This window comes from Suricata suricatta, chromosome 11 (genome assembly GCF_006229205.1).
Source record: "Suricata suricatta isolate VVHF042 chromosome 11, meerkat_22Aug2017_6uvM2_HiC, whole genome shotgun sequence".
NCBI classification, from domain to species: domain Eukaryota; kingdom Metazoa; phylum Chordata; class Mammalia; order Carnivora; family Herpestidae; genus Suricata; species Suricata suricatta.
In genome coordinates this window covers 91,230,004-91,251,073 of record NC_043710.1, presented here as the reverse complement: position 1 = coordinate 91,251,073, position 21,070 = coordinate 91,230,004, and the positions used below count along the sequence as shown (strand labels likewise).

Sequence of the window (21,070 nt, the reverse complement as noted above, 5' to 3'; positions counted from 1 at the left end):
CGGTGCACACCGCGTTTCACCACCTGGCACTCTGAAGGCAGCTGTCAGAAGCAGCCTGGAGCTCTCTGGCTGGCCGCCGTCCTCCACAGGGCGTCTTCTAGGCCTGGGGGACCAACACCCAAGCCTGAACACTCTGCACTCGGTGCACACCCCGCTGGTAGCCCAGTGGGGACATAAAGCAACCTCAGTTTACCTTTCTGTCAGACCCCAGCTCTGCGCTCTTGCTCTGCTCTCATTTGTTGGCTATTTGCGTTCACACCCCACCTTGTCCTTCCCCGGGCCTCAGTCTTGCCAACTTGGAAAAGGGGTTGAAGTCAACCACATCTCAGGCGTTCTGGTGACTCCAGGGTGATGCGGACAAGTGTCTCTGGACCGCGCAAGGATGTTTCCACCGCCTCTTATGTGCCTTTCTGTTCCAGGGCATTTGGCTTTTCTGTCTTTGTTTTCTTTTTTCCAGGGCTTTACTGTCAAATCCTCTTCTTCCTTCAATGAATCTGGTTGAGGATTCACAATTGAAATTCTAGAGAGTAAATAACCGGGAAGAAAGAATGATAGGAGGCAATTACAGTGAGCAGGGAGGGGGGAGTCATGTAAGCTGTACACAATAGTGTAATTTTCAAATTGGCACACGATGCGCTTTCTTGCAAAACACAAGGAAAGCACTGGTTAACTGAGAGAGGAGGTTAGTGCCTTGAGCCCAGCCCCTGGGGGAAATAAATGGCTCACGGGCACCATTTTAATCAAAGGGGCATCTCCCCTTCTGGAAGCCGCCAGCTGTTTGTGTAACAGCTCGCATTGCGTTCCGCTGTCCCTGTGGGAGTGCGAACATTCTTGTACATAAAGCAGCCATGGCAGTGAACTCCACCAGGCACTAGGGCCATTGCCACACACAGTGGGAAGTTGAAAGGAACACCACCAGAGCGGCTCACGTCAGCCCGGAAAATGCCAGAGGGACGCGGACAGCACAGATGGCCAGAGGCGGCCAGCCGGACAGTCAGACTTCTTTTCAGGTTTTGTTGGATCAGCCTTCTCTCAGAATCAGGTAGCAGGCTTGTTTAGAATCCTGCTTCCGTGTTGACTGTGCCCCATTCAAAAATATTTACTATAGCCTTCCCTCTCTAAATGTTCAGTCTCTCATCTTGGGTAAGAAGCACTTACAGGGCAGGGAAGAAATGTGCCTCCAATGACTGCTTTTGTGTACAGTCTATTTAAACACAGACAAACACACTCAGAACAGCACGGACTTGCCAGAGTTCTGAGCCAGTGATATCTCTTGCATCGGGTCTTACCCATCCTGTCCTTGAATTGACTGCTGACCCATCATTTCTCTGCTTTCTGCCTAAGCAGATGGCGCCCACCCTGGAGAACCAGTTCAATCACAAACACATTCAGTGTCTCTACCGCGGGCTGTCCCTTCCCCATCCTCCCTGCCTCCCTTCCTCTCACCTCTCTTTCTTTTCTGGTCTCTTCTCCCTCCAGCCTTATGGAGCTTTCCTCTGTGAGGCAAGCTGGGAAGAGAGGGGCATGATCCCTACACTACCTGGCCTCTTATGAATGAAATCTTGAAGAACGAGACAAGGAAAAAGAAAGCCCAGAAAAATCCCATATGGCTTTACGTATAGGTAGAATCTAAAAAATGAAACAAATGAATAAACAAACAAAAGGCAGAAACAGGACCCAAAATACAGGAAACACAACTGATGGTTGCTAAAGTTGGGGGGATGGGCAACACAGGAGAAGGGGAGAGGGAGATACTGGCATCCAGGTATGGAATGAACATGTCACAGGACTAAGGGGCACAGCGTAGGGAATATGTCAATGGTACCCTGCTAGTGTCACATGGTGACGGACGGTAGCCACACTGTGACCAGCATGACATACCATGACATGCCATCTCGTCAAATCACTATGTTGTACACCTGAAACTAATATAAGGTGTCAACTCTACCTCAACTAATCTTAAAAAAACAACAATACAAGAAATATTGAATGTGTTAACTCCATCAAATGTTTCCTTGGTAATCCCAACTTAAAATATTTTTTTTTAGTTTAAAAATTTTTCAGAAATGTTTATTTTATTTTTGAGAGGTGGGGAAGGAGCATAGAGAGGGGGACAGAGAATCGGAAGTGGGCTCTGTGCTGGCAGCCCGATGCGGGGCTTGAACCCATGAGCCATGAGATCATGACCTGAGCCAAAGTAGGAGGCTTAATTGGTGCCATTTTTTAAAAAAATGTATATGTACTCTATTACGCATTTTTGGGCAACTGTGATCATTATATATCTTTATATATAATCTCTGCCCTAAGGAACTGGCGATCTAGTGTGGAAGACAGACAATCATGATAAAATGTGGTCCGTGTGCTGCAGGAGATAGAGAAGGTGCGAATGTGAGAAGAGGAGGGTGCTGTAACCAGACAGGAAGCCCTGAGGTAAATTCAAGGTGTGAACAGAATGGCTGCAGTACCCTTCAGTGTGAGAGGGGGGAGTTTGGGGAGATGAGTAGACCATTTGAATGAGTTCATATTATACCACAAGTGAAGATAGAGGCAGATTTTAATTTAGACTTGGGTTTCTTGACTCAGTCTGCTCATGACTCTCTCGCCTTGTCCCCCGCTGTTACTATCTAGCTTAGAAAGAGAAGGAAACATTTTGGCTACCAAAAGGCACAGCTGGCCCCTAGCTGGGCCTGAGTTGAGGTTGGACGTTATTTCATTTACCCTTCCACTGGGCATTTGCTGAGTGCCTACTGTATGCCAGGAACTTGTTAGGGATTTGACGGTTGTCTTCCATCTCCAAGAGCTCAGCCTTCCTCGAGAGAGAAAGGCATATAAACACTAATTGTGATATAACAGTATGATTAGTGCTGTAGTTGAGATTTGAAATAACCCCTGTGGGACCACAGAAAAAAAACAATTAGTGTAACTGGAGAAGGTTTTGAGGAAAGGAGAGGAAATGATCATTAAGGCATTCCTAAAATAATGAGTAGAGATTTTCTGGGCATTGAGGAGGGGATGCATTTTAGTCACAGACACCCCGGGGCTGGGACTAGGGGGAAGGAGACAGAGAAGTAGTGAGAGGTGAGGTGAAGAAATGTGCCAGGGACCAGATTGTTTTCTGGAGGTTGTGGGAAATAACATCTTAAAAATAACGTCTTAAAGCGAGAAGGTGGTGTATAAAATGGAACGGGGCAGGGAAGCACCAGGCACGGAAGCCAGTTGGAAGGTAGTCGTCATGGAAGGTAGCCAGTGGGTGATGACTAGGACTTAGATTAAGATTAACAAGAGCCAGATTCTAGAGATAGTTTTGAAATTGAATTGATGGGATTTATGATCCATTGGCTGCAAGGGGCTGCAGAAAGGTAGCCCAAGATTTTGCGCATGGGAAATTGGAAAAGTGGAAATGTTATCAACCAAGTTAGGACGCACGGAAGGCTGGGTGACACGGAGGATGCGAGGATGCACTCTGGGGCATCGTATCGGTGCCGTAAACACATAGATCAGGAAGGAGGGATCTGGAGCTCTGAGGGGCGGCTGGGCTGGGGACCGAGGGGAGCAGAAGGCAGGCCGGAGGTGTAAAGAACAGGCAGAGTGCAAAGAAAGGGAAAGAAGCCAACCCCCAAGGGTAGAATTGTGGGGGGCCGGCTTGTGGGTAGAGAAGAAAAAAGACAAAGAAGAATGGCCCAAGAGGCAGAAAAAGAACACAATGACAGGTATGCTGGAGGAGGACAGGGGAGAAGAGAATTTCATGAAAAAGATTGAGGTCACCAAAAAACTCCATTTCCTCGTGCATGAGGTGTTCCCAGATGGAGATTCCAAAGCGTCTCTGCAGGTTTCTGGTTGTCCTCTCCAGCACCCCCAGCCTGCTGAGGCTCAGGCCCCTGGGACGCTGCCCCAGTCTCTGAGAACTCTTTCCTCCAACAGCTGGAGTCTTCTTTCTGGGACTGAGGCCACTGACTGAGACCTAACTGTGGATGGATTATCTGGAATCTCTGCTGTAAGAATCACCTCCCCTTTCGATTCCCTCGCCACTAGAGATTTTACCTGCTCTCCCATCCATATCTCGGCACCCTGCCTCCACGCATCCATATCTGAACTCACCTGTCCTGGATGGAAATCATGTCAGGGTCACCCGATTGTCCTTGCTGGAGTGACCCTTCATTCATTTCAATCTTTCCTGAAGGTTACTGCATGCCAGTCGATGCACTAAGAACTGTGGATTAAGCATTGAGAAGCCTACTCAGTTGGTCCTCTCTTTGGCCTTTGGATGGCGAGATCTCAGCCTGCCATGCGCTAAGCTCATTTTCTGTAATTTCCTCTCTCCAGTAAGCTCCTGCCACTACCACCTCTCCATCAGAAATAGCTCATCATGGATGAGCTTGGAGATATGCTGTCTGTAAGCCATCAAGACTCAGGAGGTGGCTTGGTGGTCAGGAGTTCGTGCAGCCTCCGTGTCTCCAAGAGAAGGTATGGTCCAGGCTTCTAAGTCACCGCAAGCTGTTTTGCACCCGTGGGTCTGCCTGCACTCACCTACAACCGGAGACAAGTGGGGATGTGTGGACTATGAATGGATGATGGCATTATTGGGCATATCAGGAAGGAAATGCTCGAGGAAAGAAGAGGGAGAAGGAAACAAGCAGAAGACCTTGAAATGGGGGTACCTGAATCAAGATTGGAGAAAGCACCTTTGCCCCAAAGAAAGGGAAGTAGTTCTTTGCATAGTAGGTTTTATATTGAGTTTCTAAGAGTTAGTCAACATGGACAGTGTAGACACAGATATGGAGTGTTAAGTTCAAGTGGTTTGGAGAGCGATGGTTCTTCATGGGGTTGCCAAAGGATGTGAAAATGAACAATGTCTTGAGCACAACACTTTGTGGAAGCTATAAATACAAGAAGGTGTCGGTAGATACGGGTGTTCAAGAGATGTTTGTTATTTTTCCCGTCTTAGACTGTGCCTAGTATTTAACTGCATGCTGGGAATCCCTTGCTCCTGGCTGGAGAGTCATGTACGATGGATGGTAGGACTTGCTTGTGGGGGAAGAAGTTCACTGTATAGTGAGAATTGCTAATGAACCTTATCCAGCCCAGCTTCCTCTTTTTACGTAAAAGTAAAATAAGGCAAACAAATGAAGTGACTTTTTCAAGACCGACACCTGGTCTATGACAGAAGCAGACCTTCGTCTCCTGACTCCCAGGCCAGAACTGTTTTGGTTTTTTTTATACAGTCAGGCAATATCCCTGAATCCAGGCTCTGCCTCAAAGAGGGAGCTCTCTAACAAGGCTTTTTGGCTTTCTTTCTGGAGGAATGGACGGGGCTGGTATCTCGATCAAACCTTTCATACAGTTTCTCTGCCCTTTCTTTCCCTTTTGTCCCCTCCTGCTGCCTGCCACATGCTTGTATCCCGGCCTCTAGAAGAGGGAGCTAACTTGTCTCTGGCCAGTTGGGACTGTCACCTCTGAGATCAAGGAGGGTAGGCCAAGTGGGTGAGGAAGTGCCACACCAGCAGGAGGGTCAGTGTTAGAGGGGACCCCTAGTTGTCTCAGCTACCCATCCTGGAGGGTGAGAACAAATGCTACTTTCTGCTATGGAGGGAAGGAAGGCCAGTTTTAGAGACAAAAACACTGGCTTCAGATTCTAGATCTGTCCCTTTCTCGGGATGCGGTGGCCTTTTTTGTTTTTTGTTTTATTTTTTTATTTTTTTTAACATGGATTCAGTTTTGAGAGACAGAGTGTGAGTGGGGGAGGGGCAGAGAGAGAGGGAGACCCAGAATTCGAAGCAGGCTCCAGGCTCTGAGCTGTCAGCACAAAGCCCAATGTGGGGGTCGAACTTCCGGACTGCAAGATCATGATCTGAGCTAAAGTCGGATGCTTAACCGACTGAGCCACACAGGCACCCCTGAGGATATGGTTTTGATAAAATATTTCAATAGGTAGGATGAATTAAATTGAGGTAATATTAATAAAAATCACAGAAAGTCATGCACACGTAATGTGATAGTACTTGATATCAGTGGTTGGGTCCTGGGACTTTGAGGCTCATCCAGAAAGTCTGTGAGCTATTGCTTTTGTGTGACGTTTGGTGGGTTGTTCTAGTGTTTCCTAAGTGAGCTCCATTGCTTCAGAGAGGTGGACTCTGAGCAAGGAACCACTCGAGAGGCCAGTTCCATCAAAGTGAACACTTCCTTCTGGAAGCTTCAATTTTACTTCACTCCCTTTTGGGAAGTAGTCATAATGAGTCATGATGAGTTAGCAAGTGGCTTCTGTAACCAACAAGACATTTTGTGAAATACAGTACATGTGACCAAAGCCATGTGTAGGATAATTTCCTCTTGTTTCTGTGACAGACCTAGTGACTTAAAACAACACGAATTCATTCTCTTACAGCCAGGAGATCAGAAGTCCAAAGTGGGTATGATGGGCTAAAACCCAGATGACCACAGAGCTGTGGTGTTGCTGGAGGCTCTAGGAGGGAACTGCTTTCCTTGACTTTTCCAGCTCCCAGAGTCTGCCTGCATTCCCTGGCTCGTGGCCCCTTCATCCATCAGTGAAATGACCACACCCACTCCTGCTTCCGTCTGTCTCTCCCTCTCCTGCCTCCCTCTGAAAGACCTTAAGGACCACATAGCTCCAGCTCAAGGTGCTTAACTTAGGCACATCTGCAAAATCCCTTTTGCCCTATAAGGGGACATATTCATGTGTTAGGGGATTAGGATTTGGGCATCTTTGAGGGCCATTGTTGTGTCTACCTAGGCATGTGTGTGTGTAACACACTTGGTCTTCGTGTCCTCTTAGTTCATGATGTTTGGTACAGAATAGAGGTCTAGCAGGCACGCCTCATTTCCCTTTCCAGTTGCTAACTCATCTGCTGTCCTGTTAACCCTCGTCATTCCAACCGGAGCACCAAATCCTCATGGCTAACCTTCGCCGAGCACCTACTGTGTGCCAGGCAGTACTTTAAAACTTTACATGCACGTTATTTTGTTTATTCCTCGTAACAGCCGTATTAGATAGAACCTGTTAATATCCCCATTTTACAGATGAGAAAGCTGAGGCACAGAGGTTTTTAAGGTGCCCAAGACCACACAGCTAGTAAGTGGTTGATCTAAGATGCAGATTCCAGGGAGTCGGACTCCCAAGTCTGAGTCCCTAAACCCACACCCACAGTGTTGATGTGTGGCTGGTGCTTGGTTAGGTTTGATGAGTAGAAGGAAACACATTTTGAAGTCTGGAGAAATGAAGTGATGCCCTTAGATTTCATAGAACTGGGGTCATTGGTTTAATCTGTTACTGGCCCCAAATAATTGCAATGTGGTTGGCTGTCTACTGATGACAGTGACATTATCACTCTCTCTGAAATGTTGTGTGTGTGTGTGTGTGTGTGTGTGTGTATGTGTGTGTGTGTGTTTGCACTACCATCTCAGCTCCAGACTTTGAGAAGACAGGCGCAGGATTGTACTCAGGAGTTCACAGTACCCCGCGTTCCCTGCCGGCCACTCCCCCTGGCCACCACCTGTGTTGCAAATGGAACCCTCCCCAGTAGGAACAGGAAGGATGCTGTCCTAGGGCCTCCATGAGGGGCTTTTTGGGCAGAGAACATAGTGGTTTGCCTGGTCCTCGTTTGAATGAGAGAAGACTCATGAAACGGTGCAGAGCCTGACTCATCAGTACACAATAAATGGGAGACACAGTGGTTCAGTTCAGCAGCTTTGGAATCACAGCGTCATGTGGGGCACAGGAGGGGACCCTGGGTATAACTTCGTGAGCTGTTGTAAATCTTCAGTGAGTTTCTAAGTTCTCTTCCCAACATCTCTAAGACCTGGGGCCTAGGGATGCTTTAAATAGCACTCAGGATTGGATACACATTCTAGGGTGGGGCAGGGAGATCAGGGGAGCTGGCTGAGGGGCATGGACTGGCTCTTCTCAGTGCGGGGCCCTGATCACCCCACTGCTGCCTTCGGCCTGGCTCACGAGTTCGCGGAGCTGCTCTCCTTACCAGGAAGCATCCCTGATGCCTCAGCAGTGGTGTGGTGATGATGGCAGGGGCTCCTGGGGGAGTCTACTTTTAGGTATGCCTTCAAAACCAACCCATCACCAAGAGGACCCTTGCAGGGACCTCAGACCTCACTCAGGCCTTCGGCAGCTTGTGCATCAGGTTTGAAGAGAATGTTTGAGGTTCTTCTCTTCCTCCAAATGTAAGATCACAGCCTCTCAACTGTAAGGCTGAGCAGCCAGCCAGTCATACCCCTTTGCTGTCTGGTTGCTTCAGACGCCGTGGACCCTGGAGGAGGTCATTTAATCCATTCAAGCCATGGTAGGGAGGTGACAAGTGTGTTTGTGTTGGTATTATGGCCTGCAGCTGCCAACCCTGAGTTGGGCCAGTGGAGGAAGAGGGGCTGGACACAGTAGGACCACTTGAACGAGATGACCCGTTATCAGGTGTGATTGGTGAAGGCTTTCAACTGGAATGACTCAGGGGACCTTGCCTAAACAAAGAAGGTTGCTGTTTGCTCGGCAGCTGGCTCTGAAATGTGTGGAAGATAAAGGGGGGGGGGCAAGTCTCATTTGAATTTCCTTTTTGATTTCTCCCTTCTGTCTCCTGCATGGTGGGGATCTAGCCAGTGCTTTTCTTTCTTTTTTTTTTTTTTAAAGAGTAAATTACCTTTTATTTTTTTTTTAGAAATATTTTTTTTAATGTTTTATTTATTTTTGATACAGAGAGAGACAGAGCATGAGAAGGGGAGGGGCAGAGAGAGGGAGACACAGAATCTGAAGCAGGCTCCAGGCTCTGAGCTAGGTGTCAGCACAGAGCCCGACAAGGGACTCGAACCCACGAACGTGAGATCTGACCGGAGCCGAAGTCGGAGGCTTAGCCAACTGAGCCACCCAGGCACCCTGCCAGTGCTTTTCTGAGTTGACCTGGGAAACAAGTAGTGTGGGGCTAAACGGGTTCAGTTGGCAGCAGAGTTACAGGGGTACGGGAGATGTTGAGGCAGGGCGGAGAGAAGATCCTATTAATTCAACAAAAAATGCACTGAGCAACGACTTTGTGCCGGGCAGGCAGGACTTTGTGCTGCACGCTAGAGGTACAAATATGAGTGGCACCCTGTCTCTGGGCACAGGGAGCTCTCAAGGTCTTGGGCAAGATAGACTCAAGCAGATGACTGCAATATCATGTGATAAGATAGAGAGGAAGGTTCTCTCCTCTGATATCAGAGGGCTGACGTGGGAAAAGAGGATGCTTATTTTGCAGACCTCGCTGGGTAGTTCCGATGCTGGAAGTGGGCAGTTCCAGTTCACCAGAAAGTTCGGAAACCAATGGCCCAACCGTGGTGTGTTCTGCCTCCAGAGAAAGTGTTTTCTCTCTCTGATTACGATTGATTGTAACTGAACTTTATCTGCCTCCTCAGAAGGACTCAGGTGTTCTGGGCTGGAGACCATCTCTGAAGGTTCTGTGGGGATTAGGCAGGACCAACCAGGATCTGAGGTCTGTGGGGAAGGATGTGAAATCTCAAGGTGTCCCCTGTGAGGAAGCTTCTGGATAGGTGCCCTCACGTGCATATTCTTTCCACACCTCTGACAGTAACACAGATCATTTCCCCTATTTAAAATATGGGGTGGGGGTTGCAGGGAGAAGCCTACGGAAGTGAAATGCACACAGGACTAGTAAAGGGTACTATGAGGCAGTCCCAAGACCATGAGCCTCCAGACAGAGAGCCCCCAGAGGAAGCTTACTGACTCCCTGTGGTACTGAACTGCCAGGAGGTAGGAAGAGCTAGTGGGGTGTGGACCTGACCTCCAATCCTGCTGTCTTTTAAGTGTCTTCATGCCAGGTTTCTGGGATTCTCTCAGGGTTGGTTAGGAATGGATTATCCGCACTCGAGGGCTGAAGGGATGTGTGGTGCTGAACTCAGGGAGTTGGGCAAGGACCTCGGAAGGAATGAGCCTTGAGCACTCACTTGCTGGGCATTTATTCCTTCATGTGAACTGGCTCTGGGCATGTGATCCCTTTGGGACAGAGGTAGGAACAGCAGAGGCCCAAAGAAGCAGCAGTGGGCAAGATGCAGAGCATATGTTCAAGTTCAATGTAACCAAGCCAGGGCAGAGCGGCGGTCCTAACACTAGGAAGAGAAAGAACTTGTAAGTTGGACAGAACGAGGAAGAAGATGGCTTGGAGTTTTTTTTTTTTTTAATGTTTTATTTATTTTTGATACAGAGAGAAACAGAGCATGAGAGGGGGAGGCGCAGAGAGAGAAGGAGACACAGAACCGGAAACAGGCTCCAGGTTCTGAGCTGTTAGCACAGAGCCTGACGCGGGGCTCGAACCCACGAACGTGAGATCTGACCTGAGCCGAAGTCAGAGGCTTAACCGACTGGACTGAGCCACCCAGGCACCCCGGCTTGGAGTTTTTAACAGACTTAGGAGGCTGGAATTTCAGCCAGGAAAGAAATAGCCTTGGGGCACCTGGGTGGCTCAGTCATTTAGGCATCCAACTTCAGCTCAGGTCATGATCTCATGGTTCATGGTTCGTGAGTTTGAGCCCCGAGTTGGGCTTTGTGCTGACAGCTCAGAGCCTGGAGCCTACTTTGGATTCTGTGTTTCCCTCTCTCTCTGCCCTTCCCCTGCTCACGTGCTGTCTCTCTCTCTCAAAAATAATAGAGTAAAAAAAATTTTTTTAATAAAATAAAATATAAATATAAAGGAAAAGAAATAGGCTTGAGTCAGCCTTGAACTCTGCAATAGAAAATTCCAGAAGGGCTGATGTTCTTTCTGTTGTCACTGCAGTTTTTGATGATGGAGTGAATGTATATTGCAACACTTTTTGCTAAAGGAATCCAACGTTATTTCCTTGTTTGGCTTTCTTTGCCCTGGAATTGCCTTTTTTTTTTTTTTTCCTTTAACCAAGGGAGTTTTCTTCTTTAAAAGAAAAAGAAGAAGATCACCATGAAGGAGGAAGTATTATCATGTTTCTCCAGCCTTTCTCAGCTCACTGCTGGACTCCCGCTAGAATATTGGGAGCACCATTGCAGAACTCTATGTTGGGGTCCAGGGGGCCTCTGTCTCCTCTGCTCCAATTTCCTGTTCCTGGGGCTGTTTTGTTTGTTTGTTTGTCTCAACATGTGATTACTGGACATGCATCCTGCTAGGAGCAAAAGAAAAAAATATGCTTGAGGAACGGCTCGTGCTGGCTTGGTGCTCCCGGTCTGAGAGGGAGGACCAAGAAGCGATCAGTAAGTTCATTGCACTCTGCCACATGCCCAGGAAGAGAGGAACGTGGATGGCACTATAGAACAACACAGGAGCTAGCGAATGACTCTACTTGGGGGTCTGCGGTTCTTTCAAAGATCTGGACATCGTCAAGTGAATTTCTGTTAGGTCCTCTGAGGCACTGGAGATAGATATCATTTTTTAAAGACTATTTTTCCAAGCTGTTTTACGAGAGGAAGGTATAGAGATTTCCCATTTGCCCCTGCCCCCCCTCCACAGCCTCTCCCATCATCAGTATTGCTCACCAGAGTGGTATGTTTATTACATCCGATGAATCTACATTGATGCGTGACAATCACCCAAAGCCTGTATTTTACCTTAGGATTCGCTGTCGTGTTATATATGTTATGGATTGGGACGAGTGTATAACGATATGTATCCATCATTAAAGTATCCTAGAGGGTATTTTCATTGCTCTAAAAAGCCTCTTAACTATTCAACTTCTCCCCACAACCCGATAATCCCGCCAACTCCTGGCATTCCCCCTCCTGCAATCGCTCTATGGCTTTGCCTTTTCTTATTAGACTTTCTTATTAGAAAGTCACAAAGATGGAACCATACAGGATGTAACATTTTCATAATATTTCATGTCCCTCCATGGGGTCATGGCTTGCTAGCTCGTTGCTTTTTAGCACTGAATAATATTCCATTATCTGGGTCACCCCAGTTGACTTATCCATTCACCTAATAAAGGACATGTTGGTTGCTTCCAAGTTTTGGCAGTTCTGAATACAGCTGCTGGAAACATTCATGTGCAGGGTTTTATGTAGACCTGAGTTTTCAGCTCCTTTGGGGAAATACCAAGGAGCATGATGGTGAAGACCATTTGTAATCATCTTTTATGTGCCACTCACCAGCCTCAGCACCTTACAAATGCTGTGTCAGTTACTCTTCACGGAAAACCTATGCAGTTAGTATTAATAGACTCATTTGCAAATGAGCACATGGAGGCTCAAGAGGTTATTGAACACATCTTGAATAAATGGCAGGGAGCTGGGTTTCTAACCCTAGTGTTTCTGACTCCGAAGTCCTTACCATCAGTCCTAGAGTCAGGGTGCCTCAATTTCTGCTTTACTGGTTTATTTTGGGTCCTGGATGACAGCTTTAAACTCACACACAGAGCTCTAGCACCCTGACTGGCAAATAAATGTTTCTGAAAGCTCAGCCAGCTGCTGTTTCCTGTGTTTATAGCCCACATTGCAGGAAGGTGTTTTAAGAGTTGTTTTGAGTGGTGTGTCTGCTTTTCCTTGTGAAAGTGTGGATGCCGCTTCTGCGAGGGAGGGGACATGGGCTGCTCAGTGTTGGGTGGCCATTCCCATTTGGTGGGAATTCGGAGAGGAATGCATCTGTCCCCAGATGAGATCAGAATCTTTGCTCTGTTTGGTCTGCAACCATGTAGTCTCAAGAAGCCAATGGACTGTGAGGTCAAAGTTCTAGAACATGCTCCATGGCTGATCTTTCCTGTGACTTTGGGTAAGACGGTTTACATCTGCATTGCCCATCTGTGCAATTAATTGTCCAAAGTTTCAAGGAGTGCCTCTGATAGCCAAGGACCATGTAGGTCCCTGGACCCCAGATAAACAGGATGCATTCCCGGCCCCTGTGAATCCCGGACACTAGGAATGCGGCAGACAGATACAGAAGCAGTGGATAGTCACCAAACAAGATGTCTGATGTGCTGTGAGGCAGCCGGGTTTCCTCCAAGCTTTCGGAGAGCCACCTTGAAACTGCGGAATGTTGGGAGCTTTTTTTGGAGGTCCATAATTAGAGACAGTTAGCTAGTAAGATCTTACGTTTGTTGTGAACCTACTACGTGTGTGTGTTTTACTCTTTTCTCCATCTTGAGGGGATCTGTAGGTAGGGTTTCCATTTTCCAAATGAGAAAAGCCAGGCACAGCAATGAAAGGCTTTTTCCAGTTGGTAAGTGACTGCCTCAACATCCCCAGATTAGTCTGTTTTTGGAGGCTCTCCTTTTCTACCTCCCCCCAAAGACCATTTGAAGATTTCATTGTAATATTTCAAGATACCAACAGACCAACATTCCTCTGCTGCTGAAATGTTTTGTTTCTCCTTCTTCAACTCCCTTCTGTGCATTTGTTCCCAGGTATCAGTGAGGTATCAGTGAGGAGGTGATCCACCTCTGCTTGCTGCTTGTCTTTCCAGCCCCCTCTTCCTCTCCTTCCCCTCCCTAGTACCCTCAGTAGTACTCAGCTCTCTGCTCAATTTCCCACAATTTTAACACCCCCGGTGCTTGCTCTAGTTTGTTCATGAATCAGTGAATCAACAAGTGCCCTTTTCCTGAGTGTACTTTTCTCTCAAGTGAAATCATATATGCCCTTTTCAAATATGCTGCCCTTTGCGAAAATTTCTCAGATTGCATTACTCATTTCCCACTTCTGCGCCCAGCTCTGTCCACGCCTGTCTTGAAGCAGACACGTGCATATGGCAGGTGCATATGTGTGTGCATGCGCACCTGCGTGTGGTGCCCCTGCACATTGGACTCACCCCGTTCCGTGCCTCAGTTGGAGCACTTTGCACATGGCATCATCACGGTTGGTTTACATCCATCTTGTAGACTAGCCTGTGTTTCCTTGAAGTGATGGTGTCTTAGTTTTTCCTGTTTCCCTAGCCCTTTGCACGGTGCCTAATACTTAGCAAGCACTCCATACATTCATTCCTTTGTTAACATTTATTATTTCTGTGCCTTACTATGTGCCAGGGAGATGACAGCAAGCAAAACTGCACTGGTCCCCGCTGCCTTCATGAGCTCTGGAAAGGTTCATTGGAGGAAACTGAAATTGATCAAAGGACCTAGGAAGGAAGGCTGCGGTCATAGCTTGGGCTGCCATGACTAAGTGCCACAGACTGGGCAGTCTCAACCACAATCAGCTATTTTCTCACCCTTGTGGAGGCTGGAGGTCCAAGATCAAGATCCAGCAGGGTGAAGGTTCTGACGAGGACCCTCTTGCTGGCTTGCACACTGCTAACTTCTCACGGTGTCCTCACATGGCCTTTCCTAGGTGCGTCCTTCTAAGGGCTCGAATCATAGCAGATCTGCGCTCCACCCTCATGCCCTTATCTAACCCTAATTGCCCCGCAAAGCCCCCACTTTCAAATACCATTGCCTGAGAGGGTAGGGCTTCAACGTATGGATTCTGGGGGGACACCATTCAGTTCAGTCGCTAGCAACCATCAGTGACCGTCTGGAGAGAATAGCACTGTGAATTTAAGGATGGGAATTTTGAGGCCAAGTGGAGGAGGGGTGGGGAAGATGCCATATTCAGCAAGCGGGGTCATACTCAGGGTGGGTTAAGGTGCACTCCACATGCTGTCCCTTCCCACTGCCCACCCTTCATCTTGACCAGCTGGGCTAACAGAGGCCCCCGCCCTTCTTTCCATTGCAGCTGTCCTCAGCCAATGTCTGTCTGGCTGATCCACATTCCTCTGGGTTCAGGTAACCAACAAGGAAGTAGAAGCCACAAGAAATTAAGAAGGGAAATGCCTGCAGCCTCAGATAATCTGTTTCCCAGGCCTTCTCACTGAGTGCTTAGAGCACTTGGCACAATCCCGGCCCAGGACCATGCACTCCCCACCCTGGGTGCTGAGCCTTCTGCTGCTGCTTCTGCCAGCACCTGCTGCCCAGGCTCCAGAGAGGTCTTCAGGATCTGCCCCCCCAGGCTCCGAAGTTCTCTGGACTCCACAGAGTGGCCAGCCATGAGAAGAGGCTGCCCTTCCCAAACACTCTAAGAGTTTCAGAGCACAGGCTGCAATTCTGTTTGAAATGCTGTAAGACGATATTCCCCCATCGGGCACGGCAGAGCGAGTCCGGTTCCGAGGTGTGACTCTGAGGAAAAGAAAACACACATCAGGATTCAGAAGGTTTGGGCTGTGGTCCCAGCTCTTCACTTGATTTGCTAGGTGACCATGGGCATTTCATTCGTCTCATTCCAGATAACGTGCCTTACACCCCTGCTGTGGACCAGGAACTGTGTTTGGTTAGTGGGCATGCGGGAATAAGTGAAGTGACGTCGCTTTAAGGACACAGGTCATGCGGGGGGTGTGAATCAGGCTGTGAAGAGGGACATGAGGTACAAAGAGACCTCATTAAGGGCCACTTAACTCGGACTCAGGGAATCCAGAAAGGCTCCTTTCCTAACTTGAGTTGAAATGTGAAGGACAAGAAGCTGGTCAATTGGATGTGTCCTGGAGTGGGGTGGGGGTGGGGGGTGGAGAGGGGTGGGGAGAGGAGAGAACATTCCAGGCAAAAAGACCAGTGAGTGCATCAGCATGGAGATGAGCAAGCCTGGTCATCAGGGAGCATAAGGTACATGTGTGCACACGTGGGAGTGTGTGTTCAGGTGTGTGCATGAGATGCATGGGCAGCCAAATTGGATAGACTGGCCAGAATTGCATAGGAGTAAGAAGTCCAAGTTTATTTTGAAGGTTCTGGAAAGGCATCAAAAGATGGTGAGCAGGTTCATGGCATAACCAGATTTATCTGATAGAGCCTAGCCTTGCCACTCAAAGTGCTGTCCCCAGATCAAGCTCCAGCAGTGTCCTGGGGCTTGTTAGAAGTGCAGAGCCCGAGCTCCACCCCAAACCTACTAAATTAGAAGCTACATTTTATTTCTATTTATTTATGTTTTTAATGTTTATTTTTTGAGAGAGAGACAGAGTATGAATTGGGGAGGGGCAGAGAGAGGGAGACACAGAATCTAAAGCAGGCTCCAGGCTCTGAGCTGTTTGTACAGAGCCCAATGCGGGGATCGAACCCATGAACCATGAGATCACGACCTGAGCTAAAGTCAGATGCTTAACTGACTGAGCCATGCAGGCCCCCTAGAAGCTACATTTTAATAAGAGCCCTAGGTAATCATATGTATGTTAAAGCTGGAGACCTCTACTGATCTATAGCAAGGGTCAGCAAACTTGATGAACCAGAGAATAAATATTTTAGGTTCTACAGGCCACATGGTCTCTGTGGCAACTATTTAACTTCACCGTCATCTCGCAAAAACAGTCAGATGATATGTAAACAAATGAGCTGTGTTGAGATAAAAGTTTATTTATGGATCCTGAAACCTGAATTTCATGTTATTTCACCTGTCACCCAGTATTTTTCTTTTGATTTTTTTTTTTCCTCAACCATTTAAAAGTGTAAGAACCCTTCTTCACTTGTGGGTTATATATAAAAGTAAATGGTGGGCTGGATTTGACCATAAGCTGTAGTTTGCTGCCCCTGCTCTGTAGGATTCAGATCCTCAGCTTTCCCATAATACCTCCTGACCTTCATGCTTTATTGTGACAATCCAGTGAACGGGGAAGGACATCCAAACCTTTCTTTTCAGATGAGGAAATGGAGACCTAAGTGGGAAAATGACTTTCTCAACGTAATATGGCAACTTACTGGTTAAGCCTGGAAAGCAGGCCCGCTGACTTCCAAGCAAATGCTCGTCCTCTACTCCATGTATAACCGGTTTAAAAGGAGAGCTCGAGCCTTATCTTTTTTCCATAACATAAACAGAATAAACAATGCTTAAAAAGCAAATCACCTTTTTCTTTCTGATAAATTCCAGGCAGTTAGTTAAGGGCTTTTTAACGTCAAAGCCAAATGCTCTGAGCCACCTGTCCCAGGAAAATGGATTCTGTGGAGCAAGACTCAGGGCTTTTTCAACACCCGAAATAAGATAGCAAAGCTTTTTTTTGTTTGTTTGTTTTTGATTTAGCAAAATAAAAGTTAGATGAGGGGCTACTCCATAAGAAACAAAGTTTGGCTAACAGTCACTTCATGTATGCCTATTTGTTTTCATTTCAACCTTGTTCATCCATGGTGATTGATGGGTTGTTCATTATAGTAGTTATTGAAAGGCATCCTAGAATGAATGAATCAAGTGATCCACTTGTTTTCTGGTACAGAACTGGAGCTGGCCTAAAGGAGTCTTATGGTAAAATCCAAGACATTGTCAAAAAAGATTGTTTTACAGCAGCAATAAATTGCACAGCCATAAGTACACATCCTCAACTGTTGGCTCCTCCTTTTCCGGCCGGGCTCCTCAGTCAATAGACAGTCACTCACAAAGGAAATGGAGTTTTTGCCTCCTTGTACGTCTTGTGCTTTGTCTTTGGATGCAGATAGATAGTGGTGAGACTCAGAATATCCAGTTATCCAGGATAACTGAGACCGAGCACTCTGAAGCCACATGCGCACCGAGGTCCTCTGGGAATGTGAGTGAGCGCACCTCTACATAAGCATAAGGGTCCCCAAAAGTGAGAGACCTGTTGCCCATTGTTTTGGTGTCCTGTTTCCTATTGTTCTTCTCTGGCACGGAGATTGTGCACAGCCCCTCTCGGGTCATGGACACAGGTTAACACGCATCCGCTAACACATAACGCATACACACACATGTGCACGCATGGACACATGCGCACCCCTCTTGCCAGCCTGATCCCTGCAGTTGGAAAAAGACTATGCTTTGACTCAGAAGCTGGGAGAAGCCTGTGAGGTTGCCGAGTGCTGCAGGGACTGATGGCACAAAGAGACAGTCATCTGTTGCTGTCACACAGCCACCACTTGGTCAGGGCATCCTTGATGCTCTCTTCTGCTTGGGAAGCCTTGTGTGCTGCGTGGGGCAGCAGCAAGGCTGATTCATCATTGCCACCCGGGGTGGCCCGGCTCTCAGAACAGGAATGTCCCATCTTCCCGTCTCCGTCTTTCCTGCACTGTCAGAAAAGGGACCGGTTGTGAATCAGCTGCCCAGATCGAGACATAACAGAGGCTCAAAGCATGGTGGGAAGGACAGCCGGGTGCAGATTCTCCTGCTGAGCAGTACCCTGCTGACTCACGTTGAGGCCTTGAACAAATTGCTTTTCCTTAAATAATTCATTGTAACCATTTTCATTTATTGAGTACTTGACTATGTGGATGGTGTAAAAGAGCCACGGTTCACACCCAAGTATCTGACCCACCGCTCCTTGCTGCATCGCACCTCCCCAGATGATTTCTTACCTTTACACCAGTTCTCTGATATGGATGTAGCCACATTCCTGTCTTATAGATGAGACCATCGAGGCAGAGAAGCCAGCTGGTCCCAGTCGTGGGGCAAGGAGGGAACCCAAAACTTCTGACTCCAGATTCCGTGTTCCTTTCAATCTGCCTTTTTTGAGAGTTTATTTTACCATATTAGCGGTTGAGAAATACTTCTTCTCCCCTCTGTTGGTTCCCAGAACCTGAGATGCACATCTCTGTCTAACCAGAAGCTTCTCTGAGGAAGACAGTCATCAGGTGTCCAGGGGCTGGCTCTCCTCGTTGTCTCCTGGCAGGGCTAGAGGAAGAGCCCAGCTCTGGCTGCCTGCAGCTTGCCCCAGCCACCAGGAAGGGCTGGCACCACGTGCGGCATTGTCACGGCAACCTGCTCCATGGAATTTATCAGAGTCCTCTGGTAGTGCACAAAATTTTCATAAAGTACTGATTTTTTAAAAATTTAATGGAGGTTTTCCAACTTTTGTAAAAGTGGTAAGAATAGTATAATGAAATCAAATGTATCTCAGGCTCTTTCTGGTTGATCTTAACATCATCTGTACCATATACGTCCATACCCATGTCTCTACCGTTCTCCAGTTCTTTATTATCTTTTTTAAAAATTTTTAAATGTTTTTAAAAGACAGAGCCTGAGTGGGGGAGGGGCAGAGAGCGAGGGAGACACAGAATTTGAAAAAGGATCCAGGCTCTGTGCTGACAGCTCGACACAGACATGGGGCTTGAACCCATGAAGGCTTGAACCCCTGCAAGATCATGACCTGAGCCAAAGTCAGATGCTCAACCAACCAAGCCACCCAGGTGCCCCTCTGCCATCCTCCAGTTCTGTGCACTAAATCCTAGGCATCCTATCCTTTCATCTGTAACTCTTTCTGAACGTATCTCTTAAAGGGTATAGCTCTTTTAAAAGTAAAACCACAGGGTAGTTATCACACCTGAAAAATAAAGAATTATGTAATATCAAATATGTCATCAGCGATCACATATCTCCTGATGACATAGTTGTAGTTGTTTTTTAATAGTTTCTTTGTGTGTGAACCAGGATTCAAATAAGGTCCATACCTGAACTGACAGATGTGTTCTTCAGTGTGGCTACTCTCCCTTCTTGCCTGTCTCTTACTTTTCATTTGTAATTTTTTGGTTGACAAAACTAGGTCATGTGTCTGCAGCTTCCCATGGTCTGGACTATGCTGATGGCAGGCCCACGTGTCATTGTCATGGGACTTCTTTCCCTGGTGGTTCTTACAAATTGGTAGTTAGATCGAGTGGAAACTACTGATTTAAAAAAAAAAATCCAGTATAATTAGCCTATAGTTACTGTTAATTTCAGGTGTACAATAGAGTGATTCAATAATTGTGTACATTCCTCAGTGCTCATCATGATCAGGGAATGATCAGGATTTCCTGTAGATTTCATTGGGATCAAAAGCTCACCTGACCATGAACTCTTGGTAAGACACCATATACAGCACAAGTCCTTCCAGGAGAAATGAGAAAGTCACTGAAGAATAAGGTAAAATGGGGTGTTGATCTTGTTAAACCAGCTGACAAAGTGTGTCCTACAGTCTGTGCTCATGTTCAGCCCATCTACTAACGAGATCGACCAATGAGAAGTGATCTTGTGAATAAACATTTATTGGGTACTTGCTATGCGTCCTCCATGATGGTAGGTGTTGGGGATTCAAAATCAAATGGAGCATAGCCCTGGCCAGGAATTCTTTGCCCCTAGTGAGGGACGAAGTCAGGGATGATGGTATATCATCAAAGTGCTGTGTGGAGTTAGACACACCAGAGCTGTGGAAAAGGTGGGTATTAGTCTCACTGAGTGACACGAAGCTGCCCCAAGGAAGTGACGTATTATGAAGGATAAGATATGGACAATTTTAATTTTTTTAAGCTTATTTATTTGTTTTTGAGAGAGAGCAAGAGAGAGAGCAAGCATGAGCAGGGGAGGGGCAGAGAGAAAGGGAGAGAGAGAATCCCAAGCAAGCTCTGTGCCATCAGCGCAGAGCCCAACGCAGGGCTCAAACCCACCAACCACAAGACCATGATCAAACCAAGAGTCAGGTGCTTAACTGACTGAACCACCCAGGCACCTGGAGATATGAACAGTGTTAGAACTGAAAATATTGGGTGCTGTTTCCTGCACGTGGAAAAACGGAAAGGAAGTCGAGCAACGTAGGCCTGTATTCCTTTTTTCAAGATTTCAACAAAAATTCCACGCAGAGGCTAGAAATCCTCATTTAACTAGAAAGCCAATCGTCCGGATCGCTCATGCCTTGCCTTTCCGGGCTCATCGACATTTCGTCATGTTGTAACCTTGCCCAAAATGCAAGGAAACCACGCATCTTCATGTGCCCCAGATCTGAAGCTGCTCATCTCCTCCCAGCGGGGGGAGGACTAACGCTGAGTTTTCGGCCAACGTTCCTGCAGCCTCAGAACAAGGAAACGGGGAAGGTGACAGCCCACTTGTGCCCCACAGGGGGGGATGACTTGTCTTGCTCTTGTTTCCTGGCTTGCTTCTTCTCTGCCTTCTCTTCCACTAAAATGCCGCTTCCTGAGAGCAAAGACCTTGACCGTCTCCCTCATCACCCTGATCCTTCTGTTTGCCAGAAGACTTTGCCAGAGCATGTGCTCCAGAATGTTGTACGGCTCATTGGCGTGTCCATCTTTCTCTGCTCGCTGCCTCTTCTATTCCCCGGGGTGGTCCTTCCCGCTAGATGTTTCTTCCTGTGAGTGCTCCAGGGTATAGGAAGAAACGGGTTTATTA

At 47.3% G+C, this 21,070-nt stretch overlaps 1 protein-coding gene across 2 annotated transcripts in view; it reads left to right on the top strand.

Annotated features, from left to right (window-relative positions):
- Window positions 1-953: 953 nt before the first annotated feature.
- Window positions 954-21,070, top strand: part of UBASH3B (ubiquitin associated and SH3 domain containing B) — a 130,061-nt gene continuing 109,944 nt past the window's right edge. Inside the window, exon 1 of one of the 2 annotated variants that reach the window (XM_029956391.1) lies at window positions 954-1,042. In XM_029956391.1, coding sequence (XP_029812251.1) covers window positions 969-1,042 — 74 coding nt within the window. In that variant the 5' untranslated portion in view covers window positions 954-968. Of the gene's footprint in view, window positions 1,043-12,744; window positions 14,285-21,070 lie in introns of those variants that run through there. The other variant, XM_029956389.1, reaches the window with a different exon arrangement.